Here is a 22,023-nt window from a genome sequence, read left to right on the forward strand (position 1 = left end):
AATCTTAATTATTTTTAGTTCTAATGAGGTTTATTGTACTAACAGAAAATGTGCAATATGCATTAAACCAAAATTTGACCGGTGCAAAAGTATGGGGACAATCCACAGACCACCTCCAAAGAGCTGCAGCATCATCTTGCTGCAGATGGTGTCACTGTGCATCGGTCAACAATACAGCGCACTTTGCACAAGGAGAAACTGTATGGGAGAGTGATGCGAAAGAAGCCATTTCTGCAAGCACGCCACAAACAGAGTCGCCTGAGGTATGCTTTTGACTGTGCCTTGACTGTTCTCACCATTCTTCTTCTCTGCCTTTCTGATATTTTTCTCTGTAGTTTATTGTATTTAAACACTGTTAAATTTCACAAATTAAAAAGTAAAATGTTTCCAATTAAAAAAAAACTCAGTGGTAAACTGGCTTTTTATGGAAAGGGACAAAAATGTATAAATGTTCATTATGGCAACTTTTTTCTTAAAATAAAAAGAATGGTAATATAATTAGACATCACAATTTATTGGTCTAAAAGTCACATCAATTTCACTTTTGCATTTAGTGAAAAAAGTACTTGACCACTCTTTCCTACAAGAAAAGCAGCCAGTGGGGCACTTTCTCTCTTTTTTCCACACTAGAGTTCACCATAGTGATGATTTTAACCGATGGGGCACTGAAGGGGATGGTTGCCCCCCCTGGCTCCCCTTGATTCCGCCAGTGCCCATAAATGTTCTGCTCCTTCTGCACATTGTTTTTGGTAGTTCTAAAGTAAAGGACTGTGGCTGATATGGATTGATGGATGTGTGAATATTCTGATATTTAAATAAATAAAAAAATCAGTAGAATCAGCCAGTCTGTAAAGTTTGTTTTTGTTATGGTGTTGTGGGGGAGATGGACTCAAATGCTTGCTTTTTTATATTATTTGGATATATTTATAATGTTATTATTTATATCTTTATGTATGTAGTTACTGATAGAGTTTATTTCATATAGAATTAAATGGATAATTGTGAACTTTACTGAAGGTGGGATATGAACCCCAACCTTGAAGACTGGAGACCAGTATGCTACCACTGCACTACTGGGAATGTGTGTAATAGCTGTGAAATAAGGCCTAGAAAGTGGAAAAATGGTGGGAAAGGCAAACAAAGGACATGCCACATGGCATGGCTCAAAAAAAGGACAACTAAAACTTTAAAAATAACCTTAGGAGATAAGAGTTTCTGTAAGTAGTATTTTTTTCTTTTGTGTGGCTTTCTTTTAAGCTTTTTTGAGCTTTTTGAGTTTTAAGATCTCCCTTTTTGTCTCTGTTACCCACTGTTACCTGTCACCCCTCTACAAAGGTGCGACAGAGAACTAAGGTTGGACTGGGGTTTTTATGCTGTGTTTCACAGCTGAGCCTGATCTGCACTCTGATTATCGCTGGGGATTCTGGGACTTGAAGCTTTTGGCCCATATCCACCAGCTCTTCCACTACAGTGTCCAGGCCCTCTCCTGGAGGTTGGTGGTACATGCTGCTTTCTTACAGTGTTTTTTTTTTACTTTTCCGTGTTTATTACTACATAACCCCATTTTCTCACAGATACCTGTAATTAATACCTTACTCCCTCACCTCTGAACCTCACCTACCACCTCAGTAATCAGCTATCCACAGACAACCTATCTCAAAATTAGGACCTTGTTTTTTGGTGTCTTGATATCTGTTAAGCATTCTGTCTATATTTTCTGACAAACAAATCTAACTGAAGTAATAAATAATTAAAATTATTTGGAGTGAATTAATGTCTTTCAAAAAGCCAGAGGCTTAACTGAGTTTAAGAAACTGAAATATTTTAATCTTACAACACAAGAAAAACATAAGAAAAATGTCTGATAGATGAGAGTAGAAATCATAAAACACCAGATTCGTCTTTTCTAAAGACATAACACATTTAATTGCATTTATTTCAAACATTTAAACATTTTGCAAGTGTAAAATATGTAAATAAAATAATATACAGAAAATAAATTCCTCTTTAAAGCCTAAACCATCAAAAACATTACCAGAATTTGTTTTTTCAAAACTTTCTGGCCAAAACTTTCTGGCCAAAGTGTCTGATTGAATTTTGTACTTTTTAAAAGCAATTGTTATTTGTTTCATTATTTTATTCAGCTCATTATAAATATTAAATACTGGTCTCAATTTAATTGTATATAAAATATTAAATATTTAAGACACTTAATAGAATGTAAAGGGTCAAGATAATATCTAAAGCTTCACCACACACTGGACAACACACTGTACCACCCAATGTACAGCACCTCATTTGGAGGTTCTATAGCTGACTTCAACTTTTACTTGAGACTGTGTACACATGGTCAGTTAGAACAGCAGTTAGTACAGGTGGTCAGTCAGTACAGTTGGGCACTGTTGCCCTTGTGGGGTTTGTCTTCGGACCGCCGCCTCATTTTCCTCTCCTCTCCAGAGTCTCTGCACAATCCTTCGTCGCTGGCGGCCTGCAAACTGTCGAAAGTTCCCTGCCGGTCCCCCAGATTCCCGCCCTTCTTCTTCCTCTTGCAGAGTCCCGTGCAGCGGTCAAAGCAGCTGAGCCTGGTGTTGGTGGTGCAGGCATACATGCCCGCAGGGACTGCTAGCACCATGGCACAAACGATCACGATGATGTGAATGAGTCTCTCACGCTGCTCCAGTTCATTGGTTCCACTTCCTGTCACGAACACAATGCACTGCTCCGATCGAGGAGGCTGGTTTTTTAGGGAAACGCACACCTCATACTTGGTGACCGGCAGCAGGTCGTTCACGGAGTAGCTGTTGATTCCCGGCCCGACGTAAAGCATCTCTTTCTTCGGGGAGTCATAGCGGCCGAAGTGGATGGTGAACCAGGTCTCTGTGGGGTTCTCTGTCGCAGCATACCATTCCACAGTGATACCGTACACGGTCTGCTTGGCGATTCGGATGTCGATGTAGACGTTCTGGTCAGCGGAGGCCAGAGGAAAGCTGGGGGACAAGGGGAAGGAGGCGTTGGTAGAGAGAACGTTGAGCTGAATGCTCACAGAGGAGTTGCCAATGAAGTTGTTGGCAGTGCATGTGTAGAGGCCACGGTCAGCCACATGAACTGAGGGGATTATCAGGGCAGAACCGATGGTGTCCTCGCCCACCTGAGACTGCGAGACTGCAGGCAAGAAGAAAAGAAAGAGACTCATGGAATGAAGTGATGGAAAATTACACAAATAAAACACAAAGCAAGCTGAGCTCACACAGTTAAAATATGGTGCAAATATGGTAGAAATACAGGAGAAGGTAATTTTGGAGCAGTTCTATTGGTCCGTTCATCATGGCATCCTGATACAACACAAAGAACAATGGCCAGATTCAGGAAAAGTAAAAAAAAAAACACACAAAAAATGTTCTATAAAAAGCAACACATTATGCCCTGAAATTACTCCAAAAGGGCATAGACAACTAATCCAGGAGGTCAAAAAAAAGCAGAACAACATCAAAAGAACTACAGGTCTCACGGTGGCAATACAAAGTTTTTAGGTTAAGTTCTATGACTTTTGGTGTCTCAGGGTATATATTATGACTGTATCTCATTGTATCTCCAAAGCAGTAACTTTACAGTAGAAGATAAACATCTTTTTATCTTTCAATGTGAAACAGTGTTAAAAGGTTTTATTCCAAAAGATTTGGAGCATTTCTTTTGGTCTATTCATCATGGCATCCTGATACAACACAAAAAAACACCAAAAAAGTTCTATAAAACACATTATGCCCTGAAATTACTCCAAAAGGGCATAGACAACTCATCCAGGAGGTCCAAAAAGAGCACAATGACTATGACTTTTGGTGTCTCAGCTTACATACAGTATTATGACTGCATCATTTGTATCTCCAAAGCAGTAACTTTTCAGTTGCAGTAGAAGGTAGACATCATTTTATCTTTCCATGTAAGTCAGTGTAAAAAGATTTTATTCCATTTTGGAGTTATTTTGGAGCATTTCTATTGGTCTATTCATCATGGCAACCTCATACAACACAAAGAACAACTGCCAGATTCTAAATGGAAAGATCTTGCGTGCCCAGTTTAACTCTGATGTTCACCAGTAATCCCAGTGTAAAGGTGAGACACACACAAGCTTACGTCTCTTTAAGCCCACAGGGTTTTCTGCAGAGACTGGGTCAGTACGTCCGTTTGCGGTGGAGGTCCCTGACCTTACCTGTAAATCCTCTGATGGTCTTTAGGCTGTAGCTCCACTGCACCACCGGATCAGGCCTGGCCTTTACGAAGCAGCGCAGCGTAACATTTGCTCCCAGCGGCAGCGTGATGTTCACTTCTGGAGTGGACGTCTGTGGCTTCAGGCAGGTCTTTAGCTCCAGCTCGTGGAAGAACTTCCCTGCTCTGGAATCCGGACCAGAACATGTCAGATAGGAGTTCATCAGGATGATGGGAGGACTGACGGATTTGATGAACTCGACAAAGCCCTTGAGGCGGCAGTCGCAGAGCCACTGGTTGTCGTGCAATGCTAACACAACATTGGCTGCATCCTCCTCCCTCCTGCCATGCGTCTGTGGGCGGTAGCGCGGCCAGTTTAGGAAAACGTCCCGGGATATGACCTTAAGCTGATTGAAGGATAAGTCTAAATAGGTCAGCGCGGGCAGGTGGCGCAGGGCGTGTTCCGGCAGCACGTCTAGCCGGTTGTGCTTCAGGTCCAGGATTTTGAGGTTGGGCGCGTCCTGGAAGGCCGTCCACGGTACGGACCTCAGCTTGTTGCCCTGCAGTCTGAGTTCGGTCAGGTTGTTAAGACCCTCCAGACTCTTGGCGTTCATCAGGGCAATGTCGTTAAAGTTCAGCCACAGTGAGTCCAAGGCACTGACGGTAAAGAACGCTCTCTGGGGAATTTCAGTCAGGTGGGAGTTCTCGATTCGTATCTTTATGAAATCTCCAGGTATGTTCTGGGGTATGGATGCCAAGGCTGTTTCCATACATGATAAAGATCTAAACAGAAAATCAGAGAGAAAAAATCAGAAACTGACCCTCCTGCAATGTATCGTTAAAAAGACATTGAAAAGATATCTGAGCTTTTTATTGAAACAAACAAATTTTTGGTTGAAAATGATTGAAAATGGTTGAATGTTTGAAATGATTTTCGCCTTTTCCATTCACCCAAAATGTAACATAATTCCAACATAGATCACTTAACCTACCACAAAACTCTCCGAAAACCACTCAAAAATGTATTCAATTTGTATTAAATTCTGAATGTTGATTCAGTGGCGTGAAAAAAACAATTGCCCCCTACAGATTTCTTTTGTTTCTTTTTTGCTTTCTTGTCATACTTACATTTTTCAGATTATCAAACAAACTTTCACATCAGCCAAATATAACATAAGTAAATATAAAAACAGTTTTTAAATTATGATTTTATCTATTAAGGTAAATAAGCAATCCAAACCCTACTTGAAAATGTAATCGAAATATCGTAATCGTAATTTTTTTTTACTTTTTTAAAAAACAAAACCAATACAAACAAAATCTTTGGCCAATAGCCAACAGCCCTATATCACTGCAGCCAACTAGGGGGCGTGGCTCAAATGATAAAAAAGAAAACACTGTTCTAGACAGTCAATATAAGTAAACATAATTAATATTAACACTTTATTTTATAGTTCAAAATATATATATACAGTATGTTAGGTATGTATATACAGTATGTTTTTGCAGTTTATCTGTGTTGATGCTAAGCTGACCTGTTCATTCAGACAATCAGAAAACTGTGCATAGATGTATGTGTAGATGTAAAAACCTCAATGAGAAATACATGAAAAATAGCGACAAAAAAACATACTAGATTTTACATAACATATAGACCTACATATATGCTGTAAGTAAAATAATTACACTGGCTTATATAGGACATTATCAATATATGCTTAGGTATAGGTATATTTGCTTCATTAAACATTTAAAATAGCTAAATATCTAGAAATATTCTTACATATTCTTGTTATATTTTTAGACCACATTTTAAACAGAGTTATTTTTGCTAACAAATTCAGATCAGTGTTCCGATGACCCACAGATTCCCCTTCAGTACTCACACACATTAACCACCTTAACCCGCTGACTCGCTAACATCTCTAGATTAAACCAACTGTCAGTAAACTCACCTGCCGAAACTGTCCTCCATACAGGAGCATCCCGTCACGCAGAAACTGAAGGCAGAATGAAAAACACTGGAAATTAGCAGGGCAGCTAGCGCTAAGCAGAACGTGGCCATTGTGGTTTTGGAGGAAGGCGTGAGGAGCCTCTGTGTGGGACACTGGGCTCGGTGGAGTTAATCTTATTGAACTTAATCCAGCCTGACGCAACTCCTGGAGAAGCAAACGCTGGAGGAGGAAAAGTAGAATGAATGTTTGAAATGATTTTCGCCTTTTCCATTCACCCAAAATGTAACATAATTCCAACATAGATCACTTAACCTACCACAAAACTCTCCGAAAACCACTCAAAAATGTATTCAATTTGTATTAAATTCTGAATGTTGATTCAGTGGCGTGAAAAAAACAATTGCCCCCTACAGATTTCTTTTGTTTCTTTTTTGCTTTCTTGTCATACTTACATTTTTCAGATTATCAAACAAACTTTCACATCAGCCAAATATAACATAAGTAAATATAAAAACAGTTTTTAAATTATGATTTTATCTATTAAGGTAAATAAGCAATCCAAACCCTACTTGAGGAGCCTCTGTGTGGGACACTGGGCTCGGTGGAGTTAATCTTATTGAACTTAATCCAGCCTGACGCAACTCCTGGAGAAGCAAACGCTGGAGGAGGAAAAGTAGAAAAGAAAACCTCTCACATGACGCTAATGTAATAATAATGTCATTATTTTAAAAAGCTAAACTCCTATTTAGCACTCTTTCTTAGTAGCAATAAATGTAAATATAAATGGCCTTTAATAAGTATTTAATCATTTATTTCCGATTTCAATGATCAATGAAAGACCATTTCCCCACCCCCTTACTAGACAATGAGGATGAGCACATGCCTTTGATACATTTAAAGTCAGACTCCACCTCTTTTTCAAATGCTGCCAATGCAACAATGCATCACTATCCCTGAAAGAGCATAGCCAGCTGTGGTCTTTCAGACTCCGGCTGCTGATGTAGAAGCAGCATGAATCTAGATTCAAATGGCTGATCTTCATATCATAAGAGGAGACAGCGTGTTTCATAATTCATAATGCAGTATGTGCAGATGAGGCGGTAATAATAATGCACTACATTTACTCCATTATTGAATTTACTACGATAAATACAATAAAAAAAAAAAAAACATTGTAGCCTAATAGTTGTTTCAAAGTCCATAACTAAATAAATACATAAAAACCTTTCTATCTTCTATCTTACGCTGATGTGTGTTTTTGACTCTCTCTCTTCAATTGTTGTAAATCATGTCATTTTTGCTCCTCGACCCAGTGGATGGTTTAGTTCAGCTCAGCGGTGATAGGGACATTGACGTTGGTCTAGCCTAGTTGGCCTGAAGGGCTGGGTAGGTTGGGTCAGGGAGCGAAGTTGGGGGTTGTTTGGGGGCGGCACGGCTCTAAGTGCCAGGGCTGGTAGGGTTGGGTCAGAGTGGCTACCAGGGTAGGGGCAGATGGAGGTAGACAGAGCAGCGGCTGTGACTCTGGGCGTGCTTTGGGCCACTCTTGCACATTTCGTTAGTTATGGTGCTGCGCCAGGATCTCCCGTTCGTCCCTCCGGCACCTGGTGGTCCGGGGGTCACGGGCGTTGGGGGAGCCATCCAGGGCTGGTGCCTAATGTTAAAGTAGTTAGAAACTAGTTAGTCGCTTCTGTCTGATTCACCAGTTGGCCAATCCTGCTTTAGAGCACATACCTTATTAACATACAAATGCAAAAATACAGAAAAAAATGAAGAAATATGCAAATAAACAAATACATGAAGAAATGGGGAAATAATATATATATATATTTATTTATTTATCTATACAATTATTTATGTGTGTATTTATATATACAGCTCTGGAAAAAAAACCCTAAAAATCACTTCAATTTCTGAATCAGTTTATCTGATTTTGCTATTTATAAATATATGTTTGAGTAAAATGAACATTATTGTTTTATTTTATAAACTACATACAACATTGCTCCCAAATTTCAAATAAAAATATTGTCATTCAGAGCATTTATTTGCAGTAAATGAGAAAGTTTTAAGAGTTCAGAAATCAATATTTGGAGGAATAACCCTGGTTTTTAATCACAATTTTCATGTTCTCCTCCACCAGTCTTACACACTGCTTTTGGATAACTTTATGCCTTTACTCCTGGTGCAAAAATTCAAGCAGTTTAGCTTGGTTTGATGTAGGCACACACATAATATTTTCACATGTTCTAAATACTACCACATAGATCAGTCATAACTAATTTCATAACGAATACCTTACTTACTATTAACTGTCCAGTTAATGCTTAATTTGTTTGCCATCCTCCACTACAGACTATATTGAAGTTTGGCTGTATAGCTTTTTTTTATCATTAATTTATAAGCATAAGATTTCTGTAAAGATGTTCATAAAATGATCATAAGTTGTAAGTGCAGTAAAACAATATTTAATTTGATTTTTTATTTCTGCTCGGGTTTTTCTACAACAGGCTCTAGTGTTCCTTTTTTTATTCTAGCAGCAAGAGTATTGCATGAATCTGGTAGAATTCTCTGGTAATGTATCTAAAAGTGTCAGGGATTTTGAGGAAATTATAGGGTATGACTAGATTTAATCCAAACAGATCCAAAGTATCTAGAATCTGAGCTTTTTTTAATAATAGACATGGATGTTCTAAGCAAACACACCAGACTTGTTCAAGTGATTGGTTCGTTCTTTATGTACAGGTACAGGTACAGTTTAATTTTCAATCTATATTCTATGTATTTTCTATGTTTGCCTCCATTGTAAATGAGAGTCGCCCTCAATACTCAGTACTTTGAGTTTTAATAAAAATTTAATGAATAAAAAATTACAAAGCACTTTTTGAACATCACTCTGGATAAGAGTGTCTGCTAAATGCTGTAAATGTAAATAAATGTAATTAAATGTATATATAAAGCTCGTAGGTGTTAGTAAAAGTGTGTTAGCTGTGACGGACTCCTGCAGCATCACTTTCTGCCCAGGTGATTCGTCCACATGGAAATCAGGGCTAAGCAGCGACAGACAGACGGATCTATTTCAGCTTGAGATTAGCGCCGACTCTGACATCACCACCCTCCACAGGGGACCGGCTTAGCCTCCCATTCAATTACCACTAATATGTCAGTCAATATTAGCCCAAACCCTCATGGCAGACAGCTTAGAGCGTAAGATAAAGATAAAAAAAAAAAAAACATTGCCTCTTTCTTCTCTGTTTTTTGTTTTTCTTGAATTAGCCCAGTCTATTTTAAATAGGTCTGCTATTAGCCACAGCGCTAACAAGGTATCATAACCATTTGCATTCTTACTAAACAAATGTTTAAAGGCTATATTTACAGTACATATCTACAGTATTAGTTTAGATGGTTTCAAAAGTTTGGGATCACTTTTCCTTTTTTTTTTCAAAGAAAAATACATTTTCATGCATTTCATTAACAATTACTGTCATTACACAATTAACTGCCCTGCGATGCATTGGCGGCCTGTCCAGGGTGGATACTCCCTTTTACCCGATGCCGGCTGGGATCCAGCCCCCTCGCTACCCTTGACGGATAAAGCGGGTATTGACAATGAATAAATGACGACACAATTAATTAGATTAGTTTTTTTAGTTAAATGTTTGCATTTTAGCATCATTTTTGCATATCGTCGCTGTCCAATGAAAAACACTTATCTCCATTTTGGTGATTTTTAGTTTACTACATATTTTAAACAGACAAACTGTTCCTTACACTATACCAAAATTTCTTGATGACAGACCAATAGAAACTCTTCAAAATGACGTAAAATAAACTCTTTTTACATTGACTTCCATTGAAAGTTGACAAGTTTTTTTCTCTCTCCTGTAAAGTTGCTGTTTTGGAGATAAGAGTTTTTCATTAGACAGCGATGATATACTGTACCCCTATTATCAACAATTCTAACTCTTCCCGTCTGCTTCAAACCCTCATAATGTTATATAGATGCCTTCTTTTTGGTTCTGAATCCCATAAATCCTGCCACATACTAGTTGCAGTCATTAGCTTTCTGCTTACTCAATGATACCATGATGTCAGTCCGATCTAACGTAAGGGCAAGCTTTGCTAACTTGTAAGCACATTCATTTCCTTCCACTCCTACATGAGCAGACCCCAATGCTGCAACCTATGGAGGATCTAAAGGATGTCATAAATAATGTCATATCGACAGACATAACAAAAAAACTGGTTTAAATACGAGATAATAAGTAGCAACTGGGATGATGAACGTGAGAGTGAAATGGAATTGGTTGAGGCCAGACGCATGACACTGGCAGATGCATGCTGGGGATTGTAGTTCAGGATCAGAGTTTGTCCATAGACAGGAATGGACTACAATGTCAGTAGCAGGCATGACAACATGACATACTGTAGCTGCCTGGCTGCGTGCTACATCCTAACTTTTTATGTATAGAATCCTGAGCCAGGTTCTACTACACTACAAGAATCCATTGGCACAAACTAGACAAAATACACGTAAATAGAGATGTACCTGCTAAGCAATACTAAGCAAAAAAAAATCCAGTTACTAATTGCTTTCTTTCAGTTAGTTGTTTTTCAGTGTGAGAACATGCAGTTCACTGGTTCAGTGAAGTAAAGCTTGTTACCTTAATCTCCACATACACAGGCCACAAGTCCTCCCTGGACACTCGCAAATTTAGATCTGTACAAGCTTTTAATATCCCGACTAATTGCAAACAAGTAAACACCACTGAACTTCTTCCAAGAGATCACTGAGATCTGAGAGGTTTAGGCTGTGACACAACTTCCTAAACATCTACCACAACATCCGCTAGTTATTGAATTACATATCCTCCAAGAATATTTATATCATACACCTAAAATTTTACCATTTATATGTATGTACATTCTTTAAAAAAGGGAACTTTGAGAAACTTGGTTAGGAGCTCTGAGTGAATTCAGCTGATTTTTTTCAATTATATTTTTTATTTTTTCAGCATTTTAATAGAGTGGGTCAATATAGAGTGGACATTATCGATGTCCAACGAAAAACACTTATCTGCAAAACAGCAACTTTACAGGAGAGAGAAAAAACCTTGTAAACTTTTAATGGAAGTCAATGTAAAAAGAGTTTATTCTGGGTCATTTTGAAGAGTTTCTATGGGTCCGTTCATCAAGAAATTATGGCACAGTATAAGGGACAGTTTGTCTGTTCAAAATATGTAGTAAACTAAAAATCGACAAAACTGGAAATAAGTGTTTTTCATAGGACAGCGACAATATGGTGATCCTACTTCCGAACCTAATCTCTCAAGTTTTCCCCAAAACCCCATATTTATACATGTTTAATCAGAGTTTTAAATATTTCAGCAAAATAAGATGCCATCGATATGGCCAGAGTATTGTACACTCGACATCAGCAGCTGGAGTCTGAGAGAGTACAATTGGACTTGCTCTTTCTGAGTGGGTAGATGGCGCTATATATTTTCTCATGAGTCCCAATATGATGCTGGCCAGCACAGGCTTCTGTTGGCTGATGTGTCAGAGCTGGGGTCCCCGTACATTCCTTTGAGTGCGTTGGCCACCTAGTCATGCTAAATGTATCAGAGGAGGTGTGCGCTGGTCCTCACCCTCTTAATGTCAGGTGTACTGAGAAAGAAATCTAGGTGTACTAGATAGAGGAAGGCTTAACGAGTGGGTGGATAATTGGCTCAGCTAAATTGGGAACAGAGCTGGTCACAGAAACCGTTTTTATACCCATTTATATAAAAATATTTATTTGTGTATACATTTGAAACACATTTCAGAAGTAATTACATTGAACAACTTGAACATATAGTGTACATTTCAACAATTGCAGGTTTGAATCAGAACACAGTAAACCCAGCACATATACTGACATAATAAATATTATGATATGTGATATAAAAAATACATCAAAAAATCATATCTATAACTATAACTCTTCTATTATTTTGTTTTTATTTTTTGGACCAAACATTATCAAATAAAAAAAATTGGTACATACTGTACTAGGACAGAGGATAGAAAATAAAAAGTATTTTTCAATGTTATTCCTTTCTTTTCCTATTCCCTCAAAACCCAATCGGCAACCACAGAACTAGTGCTGATGCTGCTGAACTTCCAAAGGTCCAAAAAAGTCCAAAGTCCACAGTCCAAAGGTCCAGAAAGTCCAGAAAGTCCACAGACACAATGTACTGTAGTTTCAGTACATCACTGCTGTGCAAAGATGTCTAGACAAGATTCTAGTCCTTCAAGATTCCTTTCATCCTTGGAAATGGTTGCGTAAACAGGGAAAATCTTTTAATCTTCAAAAAGTGCATCATCATAAGTAAAAAATGTGGATGTAGCTTAAATTAGCAATCTTCAAAACATTGATCAGATTACAGATAAAATTTTCCCTTTTTTTAAACAGCGCACCATAACTTATGACTATGGTTTACACATGGAAGGCTGTGAAGGATCATGGAAATATTTCATTTGCACACGCAAAACATGGTAATGCCCCAGCCCATTCTTAGGCACCTCCACACTGCCCTAAAGCAGAGATCGGTCTCCATCAAGGCAGAAATGTCCCTATCCCAGGTTTATGCACACAGAAATGCCTGGTCTTTCAGGAATCTCTCGTTTCGGCTTAGGCCCTCTGGTTAACAGTGCAGTTCAATTGCAAAAAATGTCTGTTTTCAGTCAATTGCATTCAAACCTTGAGTACATCAAGTCAGCATTCTCCGTAAGCTTAACTAAAGGTACTGAAAGCATACTCTTGAGGCTACCAACCTAGTGACAAGAGTGGTACCACTGAAGAGACCATTGTTTATTGTTTGTCCATTCATTTCTTGTTGGAGAAGTTTGGAATAATATGCCCTGGGATAAAACAAAAGTGATTCCCAACTCTCTAGAGTATTCCTGGCATGTAAAATGTTGTGGTTTGCCTGTTTAGACAGGATGTGATAAAGCAGGGAAGACACTAAATTATGCAGTTGTTGGTATTCAGGTTGAGACATAATGCTTTAGTTAATCAATAGTTCCTGGGATGCCTGGGAACTCACTGTCTTGCATAGGTTCATACATTCCCTTCCCCAACAAATCTGATCAACCTCAGAAGCCAGTTACAGTTGGGGTATTTAGGCAGGAAACTGGAAGGGAAGCAAGTCCCCAGAATTGGAGTGAAGAGCCACTGATTTAGATTAATTGATTAGCTATCCTGCATTAGCAGAAATACTCATTTGGCTGTCCTTCAGTCCTGGCCGTTGCCTCCGAATCCACACTGGAGCGTGCAGAGAGCAAGCGGTTGGACTCGTCCTGATTTAGGCGGCTGAGGTACTCCCCTTCTAAGCCTTTGGCCTTAGTGCCTGGTGAGAGAGTCTCAAAGGTAACATAGGAGTCCTGGATGTCCTTGGATTTGCGCCCCATCAGCTTCTGGATCCGCCTCTTTAGTGCCCCACAACAGACAATGAGGGTGAGAGGCACAGCAATGACGCAAGCGACGGTGATGACCACCACGTTGATGAGCTTCTGGGTGCCGCTGGCGCTGGCTGCTTCATCTGTAGAGAAGATGACGCACTGCTCTTTCTTCGGAATCAGACCCTTGACACAAACGCAAGCAATGTACTTGGTCTTGGGCACAAGTCCTTCAATGGTGACCCGGTTCTTGCCGGGCCCGACATTGATGCGCCTCATGTCCCTCTCTCCAAAAACGGCATAAAGGACGCTGAAGGATGTTGTGTTGCTGGCAGCAGGCGCTCGCCAGTTTAGAGACACTGTATGATCGGTGTCACCAATGACTTTAACAGAACGTACCACTCTTTTCTCTGGACCTTGCTGCAAGGAGGAAGCGTTAGCTGCTAGGTTGCTCAGCACATCTTTCTCCACGTCTGTCACACGGCTGTCCGTCCCTGTGTCCGTCTCAGGAGGGGCTGTGTTTTTAACATCAGAGATGCCATCTGAGATACTGTAACTCTCTATCTCGAAGGATGCTGTGGATTTCGGGCCATTAAGTGGCTCGATGATTGGGATGGCTGCTGAGCTGGTAGTGGGGGGAACATAGCGAGCAATTAGCTTCTCTTGGTATGCTGCCCTCCCATATCCTCCATTCTTCTTGCCACGGTTCTTCTTTGCCACATTATCGTCAATCCGCCATGTGTCAGAGATGACAAGGGAGATGATAGCATCTGCGCTGCCGACAAAGTTTGTTGCTTTGCAGGCGTATTTGCCCGAATCACGGTAGGACACAGCAGGCACGCTTAGGACAGACCAGATGATGCCTTCTTTTGAAACCTCTTGTTGAACTGTGGAGTAAAAGTGTTGAGAGTTAGTCCCTTGTTGTTTAGATGCACTACATAGATAGTATAGATGTTTGTGCACATCCCTACTAATGAATGCATTTAGCTAATTTAGGTTGCCTGTATTGCTGAGGGACTAGCTTCTCATAGAATATAGAATATGATTCTCAGGAACTGATAAACCATAGAACCTTCTTGGGACCATGCCCAAGCCAGGTGTGGACTAAAAGGGCATAAAGTTCCTAACGTTGAGCTGTGGAGCAGAGGAAATGTGTTCTCTAGAATGATCCCCAACTCTATCCAATACTTTGGGAAGAGTTAGGGAGTTAGGGAAGAGGTAGGCTGGAGATTATCCAATATCCTGAACTCCCTAAATGCATTCAATCAAACCTATTAAAGCAGTGCTCTGAAATCTAGTAGAAAGCTACTTACTCCAACAAAAGCAGAAAAGTATTTTTTAATACCCTTGATTTCTGAGGAAATTATGAAGTCTAAGACGTTTGAACAATCTATTTCAGAGATGGCCTGCAAGATATACTGTATTTGTTGAAGACTTGCAAGGTATGCTCTCAGATTATTTTAGTGCTGAATAATGCTGCTTTGATTCTGTTGATTGACCTGAGGCTTTTATTGGCGATCTGGCAAAAACAGTCAGAAGCTTGGCTAAAGTCATGTAGTGTTAACCTTGCTTAAAATAAGGATGAAATAGTAAAGCCAAACTTACCTGTTCCGTTCATGGCCTTGCCATCAGCTCGAGACCAGGACAACTCTGGGATGGGAACTCCAATCGTTCCACAGCGAAGCAGGACGTTATTTCCCACAGAGCTGCGGACCCTGGCCACGGCCGTGTGGACACGGGGTGCCTGGCATTTCCTTAGCTCCGTGTCGGAGAAGAGGACACCGGACAGACTCTCGGGTTCAGAGCAACGCAGCCGTGTGTCGATGAAAGCCACAGACGAGGACGGAGACTTCTGGAACTGCACCAGGTCAAACAGACGGCAGTCGCATTGCCACGGGTTGTCATGGAGGCCTGAAGGAACAAATGAAGGTTTATGATTAGTCACATGCTTTTATTTGTCAGCCTTTGATTTACTGCTGTAAATCGACCCCTTTTTGATGCACAGGTACAGGTACATGTGCATTTTTTGAGAAGCTGAGAGATCAAGAAGCAGTATCTGAAATGGATAGAGCATGTGGACTATCTCGCCTGGAAATGTTCTGCACATTGTAGGCAAGTGTTTGCACTAGTATAGCACATTCAGGAACCACAGAATGATGCAAGAAGTACTTTAAAATGGCATAAGATTGCCAACAACACGCCTAACACCTGAGTTCTTCAGGAATTTCCTGCTAGACTCCAACATGGGTTCACTTGGACAGACTTAAGGTTACTGGCGGAAAGTCCAGGTAATATCCTATCCCTAACAACTGATCTGGGGTGGGTTTTCTAAAAGGTTCTTAGCACTAAGATGATTCTTAGAGGGTCGAGCGAGCTTCATACTAAGCATTCTTTCTTTATGTTAAGATATTCTAAATGCAAAGATGCTATTGGGAAACTGTTCCCTGATCATTTGCATTCACACAAATCCTAGATACTGCAAATATTACCTGGAAAAGTTCCTGTGTTTGAGTAAAAGGAGCTATCAAAAAGCTCTAAAACTTTTTCTCCACTGGTATATAACCTATAAACAACTCAGAAACTCAGAAACTTGATAAAATAACACAACTCACCCAGAATCATCTTGGATTTTTCTGTGTCCTGCACCAGTTGCGGAGAGAACCACATTGTCAGCACCTCTGCAGGTACCGTAGTCAGGCTGTTGCTGGACAGGTCCAGGTAGGTCAGATTTTTGGTGTAGATGGTGGCCTCAGCCGGGATGCTGGTGATTTTGTTGTTGTGTAAATCCAGGAGCTTCAGGTTGGGCATGTCTGTCAGGCACTCCCAGGGGAAGGAAGTAAGGAAGTTGCCATCCAGCCGTAGCTCGTCCAGAACGAAGAGGCCGCGGAAACTGTCTGAGTGCAGCGTGGAGAGCGAGTTAAAGGACATCCAGAGGAACTCCAGGCTGCTGAGGTAGTGGAAGGTCTCGCTGGAGATCCTGCTGATGGCAGTCTTCTCGATGCGGAGCTTGGACGTGTCCGCAGGGAAGTTGGTGGGGACGATGGTGATCTCAGGGTCGTTGCACAAAACACTCCTAAAAAAACAGCAGCAGTTTTTACAACCTGATCACAAAGCAGCTTAACACAAATAAAATCACTGTGCTGGACACAGGCAAACTCAAGAGGGGACTCTAGTGCCAGATGGTTAAAAAGGTATTGCTACAGTGCCCTCTAGAGTGCCACACAGTACAGAAAATATGCCCTACCAACTACCCTTTTTGTGGGGAACAAAATTATGTGGTGCCCCCAAAATCTCCCCTTTCTTGCAATAAATTATAATGATGTACCCTCTAGATCGCACTTCCGCCTCACAGCAAGACGGCCTGGGTTCGATTCCCGGCTGGGGCGACCTGTGTCTTTCTGTGTGGAGTTTGCACGTTCTCCCCGTGTCTGCGTGGGTTTCCTCCGGGTGCTCCGGTTTCCTCCCACAGTCCAAAGACGGCACGTTAGGCTGATTGGATGTCAGATACAAATTGCCCCCTAGGTGTGAGTGTGTGAGTGCATGTGTCTGTTTGTCTGTCTGTGTCTGTCTGCCCTGCGATGGATTGGCGGCCTGTCCAGGGTGTATCCTGCCTTCTGCCCGATGCCTGCTGGGATAGGCTCCAGCACCCCCCCGCGACCCTTAATGGATAAAGCGGTTGATAATGACTTGACTTGACTACCCTCTAGATCAAGAAATTTAGATCAAGATAATGTGTCTTGCCCCCAGCAGAAAAGAAAAAAGATGCTATTATTAAATGTCTTTTATAGGTAGGTTCTAAAGGTCTCATAATTGTTTTTTCTATAAAAACAAAACAAAATAAATAGTTGTGAATAATAATAATAATGACACAACATTTAAAAATAACCAATTAACACAATTCCCACTGTCACATTGAAATCAGTATTTTAGAACAGTTTTCATGCATCTTGGCATGTTCTCCTCCACCAGTCTTACACACTGCTTTTGGATAACTTTTTGCCTTTACTCCTGGTGCAAAAATTCAGGAGTTCAGCTTGGTTTGATGGCTTGTGATCATCCATCTTCCTCTTAATTATATTCCAGAGGTTTTCAATTTGGTAAAATTAAAGAAACTCATAATTTTTATGTGGTCTTTTTTTTTCCAGAGATCACCTATGCCTCTTAGTCTGCAACACCATAATATTACAGTCTGTGGATGTTTTATCTTTCTAAAATCATATTGATTTTCTAACTTAGTTTCTATTTTTTTATTGTTTTATATATATTTTTATATAATTGTAATTGTAAGAATTGGTATCCTAAGTGTGATGCAAAGTTACTAAATTCCTTCCAGCACTGCATACCATCACTCCACCCCATAACCTTACACCATCTGCCCACACATTATTCCACACTATCACAGACCTCAGATAAAGCAAAGGAAACAAGTTCATATTCATAAAGTATTAAGAGTTCAGAAATCAATATTTAGTGGAATAACCCTGGTTTTTAATAACAGTTTTCATGCATCTTGGCATGTTTTTTATTTTTGTCTTTTTTCCGTTTTCAAAGAAAGGTTGCCTAATATTCAGTTTATCACTAATACACTCTAAATAGTGTATACAAATCATTTCAGTTATTCTGTGCCTTCATAAAATACAGCCCTTTCACCACTTTTGTCACCATTAAATAGATTAAAAATATTAGGGATGCACCAAAATTAAATATTTGACATTAAACATTAAATAAATTACCTAAGTGTATTTGTGTCTTGTTATTTTTTTTTTTTTTTTTCGCTTGCAAAGAAAGGTTGCCTAATATTCAGTTCATCATGGTGGTTTTATAATACACAGAAATTTTACCTTTTTTTTTACCATTTCAAACATAAAAAAATGTATTGATGTACCAAAATAAAAAATATAAATTTAGTCTGAAACTCAACAAATTGACAAATATATATATTTTTGGCATTTTGCATCATTTATTTTGCCACTTTTTTCCAACATTGAATAAATTACCTAAGTGTATTTTTGTATCTTGTTTTTTTCTGTTTTCAAAGAAAGGTTGCCTAATATTCAGTTCATCACTAATACACAATAAATTGTGTATACAAATCATTTTAGTTATTCTGTGCCTTCATAATATATAGAACTTTTACCACTTTTTTCACCATTGCATAGATTTAAAATAGTAGGGATGCACCAAAATGAAATATGTGGTGTAAAACTCAACAATTATACAACTTAACAATTACATATAAAAATATAGATTTTTTTTCTTTTTGCATTTTGCATAATTTATTTTGCCACTTTTTTTTCAACATTGAATAAATTACCTAAATGTGTTTGTGTCTTCTTTGCTAAGAAAGGTCGCCTAATATTCAGTTCATCACTGTGCCTTCATAATATACAGAAATTTTACCACTTTTTTTATCCTTGCATACATACTAAATATTATTGATGCACTAAAATAAAAAAGATATATATTTTATCTGAAACTCAACAAATTGACAAATAGCATAATTTATTTTGCCACTTGTTTCCAACATTGAATAAATTACCTAAGTGTATTTTTGTCTTCATTGCAAAGAAAGGTTGCCTAATATTCAGTTAATCACTGTGCCTTCATATTATACAGAAATTTTACTACTTTTTTTTACTATTGCATACATAACAAATATAATTGATGCACCAAAAAAAACTGACAATTTTTTTGTTGTTTTTTTTCATTTTCAAAGAAAGGTTGTCTAATATTCTGTTCATTACTAATACACACTAAATAGTTTGCACACACTTTGTTTTCATTATTTATTTTTTTTATTTTATAAATTAATTAAAATCATCCGTTGTGGATTGAGGGGAAAAAAACAATTACAGCATTTATTATTAATTTATTTATTTTTATTTCCTCTTGCAGAGAGAACAGGCTGGCAGCGCTGCAGCTAACGAGCAAAGCAGATTAACAAGCATCCCAACTTAATCCCATACTGAACAGAGAGGAACGCAAATCTGCACAGCAGATAAATACTGTACACACACACACACACACACACACTCCTACACACACATATTTATGTATATTCTTTATATACAGGCTACATAAGTCCTGAACTTTAGAGCCACGGTTCTGCAGTGAACAGTGTGAGGTTGTGAAGTTCTCACCTGTCTTTGGATCCGTCGCTGAGTTTGTGGTAGAAGCAGCTGCACTGTGCGGGACAGGCCTGACCCAGCAGGGGAACAAAGCCCAGAACCAAGCAGAATCCCAAACACACCCGACCCAACATCTCCGCACCCCTGCACCCCATCCTACTGCTGCTGCTGCTGCTGCTGTAGTGTAGAATAGGAGGTCTGACCAGTGTCTAAAGTATCAGTGGAGCTCCTGTAGCTCCATCACGCTGATCTTTCTGTCTCTCTCTCTCTTTCTCTCTCTCTCTCTTTCCCACTCTCTCACTCTTGCTCGTCCGGCCTCAGTAGTCCATACTGCACCGGCTGTGCTGAATCCCCAGTGTGGAAGATTATAATATAACAAGCTTAGCTTAAGATAATCATGCTTGCTAAAACCTTAACCTAATGCTTACCTAATGATTAAAACACATATAAGCCTTAACTATGATTAAAACAAATAGATCTATGAAAACTACAAATCTATACTCTACTAATCATTAAATTACTGAATCAAGAATTAGCCACTAATTTACACGTATACATTTTATATTTTTATATTTGATTAATTGAATCACTAAATGCCTCTCATATTAAACCAGCAATGACTTGTGTGTGTGTCTCTGACATCTGAGTGGCCCAACCGAAAAAGCACGCTTCCTCGTTTTACTGGTAAACACCTTGAGGTTACAGAGGCTAGCAGACTAAAAGAGTTCCTCTTTAGTTCTGGGCTCTAGAGGAGTTCCTCTTTTCCGCCTACGTTCTAGGAAAGGTCAGCAACAGGAGAGACGATTAACACACCAGTAAAAAACATACATTTTCTAGCCTTGCACTTAAAGATTGCGTCTAACAAAATTATACATGCAGCTTCAAGCTATGTTAAAATATACTAACTAATTAATCTTACTGTAGGTCTAGTAGAACTAATTAATCTGACTGTAGAATGTAGCAAAATTATTATCAATAAAACAGAGTATGAACTAAAGAGGAACTGTGCCTTGCTGACCTTAAGATATGCCTTGTCACCTTGGCAAGGGAAGTAACGGACACCTACGTTTTCTCAGAAGTAAAGGTTAAGACAACTTTCAAGTTCCTCAGAAGTCTGGAAAAATGAAGTAAACAATATGATAATACCATATTTGGAAGAATAGCATAAAAATTAGAAGTTACCTAGCTACTAGGTACGTCACAAAAGGATATACGTCACACAAGGGTATAAAGATGGAGTCAGGAACACCGAGGGTCAGAAGAACTGGGGTAACGTCTTAGAATGCATGCCTGTAATTGTTCTTCTCCAGAATTCTGAAATAAAATCATACTTGTTCATTCTCAATCTCCGTGTCGTCTGAAATCCCTGGATCAACGAACATTCAACAGAAAAGCTAACAGAAAGCTTTTTCAACAATTTGGTGACCTTCCGACGTGATTCAGGGCTTCGGCCGGCGAGGACCAGGCTGACAGGCTTCATCACTCGTCTGGGCCCATCCTAAAACAGGTGAGCAGATTGCCTTTTTATTCAAAATCTGCATATTGGCTATGTAAAACAGACAGACTGAGTGATGGGGTCCAGTAGGCTAACATCCTGGTAAATTGGATTGAACAACTAAATTTTTTATTTTTTATTTTTTTTTATTTTATTTTTCTTTTTCTTCTCTTTCTTCTATTTTATGTTTAAGGAAACTGGTATTAAAGGATATTAAAGGATATTAAAGGATAAAAAAGGTTATAAAAGGATAACAGTGCTTACTGAGACCGAGGTGGTGGCGTACCTCAAACTGCCCATATTGGGTTAAGTGTAAGGGCTAGGAAGAGAGGGTTCCTTGAATTTGGTCAATTCTAAATAAAATAAAAAGGACCGGGAGCTGGCGTACCACACCCACTTCTGATCAAGGTGGGATAATTGCCGGGAAAGAGAGAGGGTCATTCCCTAGGCGTGGTCCACCTTAAACCCAGACGGTTATACAAACTGCTGGGAAATTTTTAAAACTTTTTTATTTTCTTTATTTTAAGTTTTTAGTTTAAAGAACGGGCACTGAAATACTCTGAAGTAGTGTTTTCTGCTCAGGAGCAGGAAAGAAGGAAAGAGTATGTAGTTTAAATAAAAAGAAGAAAAACAAAATAAAAATACATGCTATTGGTATTGTACAACTAAGGTAAAGCAATTGCTAATTGTTGATTTAATTGTTGTATGTGATTTGTGCGCGCGGGGGGTTAAATAACATAATAATACAATATATATATATATATATATATATATATAAGAAAATAATAAGGATATAAAAAAACCT

General features: G+C 39.1%; 2 protein-coding genes across 2 annotated transcripts; both read right to left on the reverse strand.

Annotated features, from left to right (window-relative positions):
- Positions 1–1,801: 1,801 nt before the first annotated feature.
- Positions 1,802–6,696, reverse strand: LOC103030533 (leucine-rich repeat, immunoglobulin-like domain and transmembrane domain-containing protein 2). The gene is made up of 3 exons (XM_022666082.2): positions 6,159–6,696; positions 4,208–4,986; positions 1,802–3,162 (listed from the first exon to the last, which is right to left on the reverse strand). Exons 1-3 carry the CDS (start codon positions 6,266–6,268, stop codon positions 2,384–2,386), a joined length of 1,668 nt encoding a protein of 555 aa, XP_022521803.2. The 5' UTR covers positions 6,269–6,696; the 3' UTR covers positions 1,802–2,383.
- A 5,487-nt stretch (positions 6,697–12,183) lies between these two features.
- On the reverse strand, positions 12,184–20,054 carry lrit1b (leucine-rich repeat, immunoglobulin-like and transmembrane domains 1b). The gene is made up of 4 exons (XM_015608745.3): positions 19,736–20,054; positions 16,208–16,668; positions 15,201–15,506; positions 12,184–14,482 (listed from the first exon to the last, which is right to left on the reverse strand). The coding sequence occupies exons 1-4, from the start codon at positions 19,876–19,878 to the stop codon at positions 13,404–13,406; spliced, it is 1,989 nt and encodes a 662-aa protein (XP_015464231.3). The 5' UTR covers positions 19,879–20,054; the 3' UTR covers positions 12,184–13,403.
- Between the last annotated feature and the right edge of the window lie 1,969 nt (positions 20,055–22,023).

The sequence above is a fragment of the Astyanax mexicanus genome, chromosome 15, assembly GCF_023375975.1.
Source record: "Astyanax mexicanus isolate ESR-SI-001 chromosome 15, AstMex3_surface, whole genome shotgun sequence".
Classification (NCBI taxonomy): Eukaryota; Metazoa; Chordata; class Actinopteri; order Characiformes; family Acestrorhamphidae; genus Astyanax; species Astyanax mexicanus.

Excerpts from the sequence above, each read along its gene's own strand:
- LOC103030533 (XM_022666082.2), bottom strand. The coding sequence starts at position 6,268 with ATGGCCACGTTCTGCTTAGCGCTAGCTGCCCTGCTAATTTCCAGTGTT. Across the intron at positions 4,987-6,158 it reads ATGGAGGACAGTTTCGGCAG|ATCTTTATCATGTATGGAAA; the intron begins GTGAGTTTACTG and ends TTTTCTGTTTAG. Across the intron at positions 3,163-4,207 it reads GACCATCAGAGGATTTACAG|TCTCGCAGTCTCAGGTGGGC; the intron begins GTAAGGTCAGGG and ends TCTTGCCTGCAG.
- lrit1b (XM_015608745.3), bottom strand. The coding sequence starts at position 19,878 with ATGGGGTGCAGGGGTGCGGAGATGTTGGGTCGGGTGTGTTTGGGATTC. Across the intron at positions 15,507-16,207 it reads AAAATCCAAGATGATTCTGG|GCCTCCATGACAACCCGTGG; the intron begins GTGAGTTGTGTT and ends TTGTTCCTTCAG. Across the intron at positions 14,483-15,200 it reads CAAGGCCATGAACGGAACAG|TTCAACAAGAGGTTTCAAAA; the intron begins GTAAGTTTGGCT and ends TTTACTCCACAG.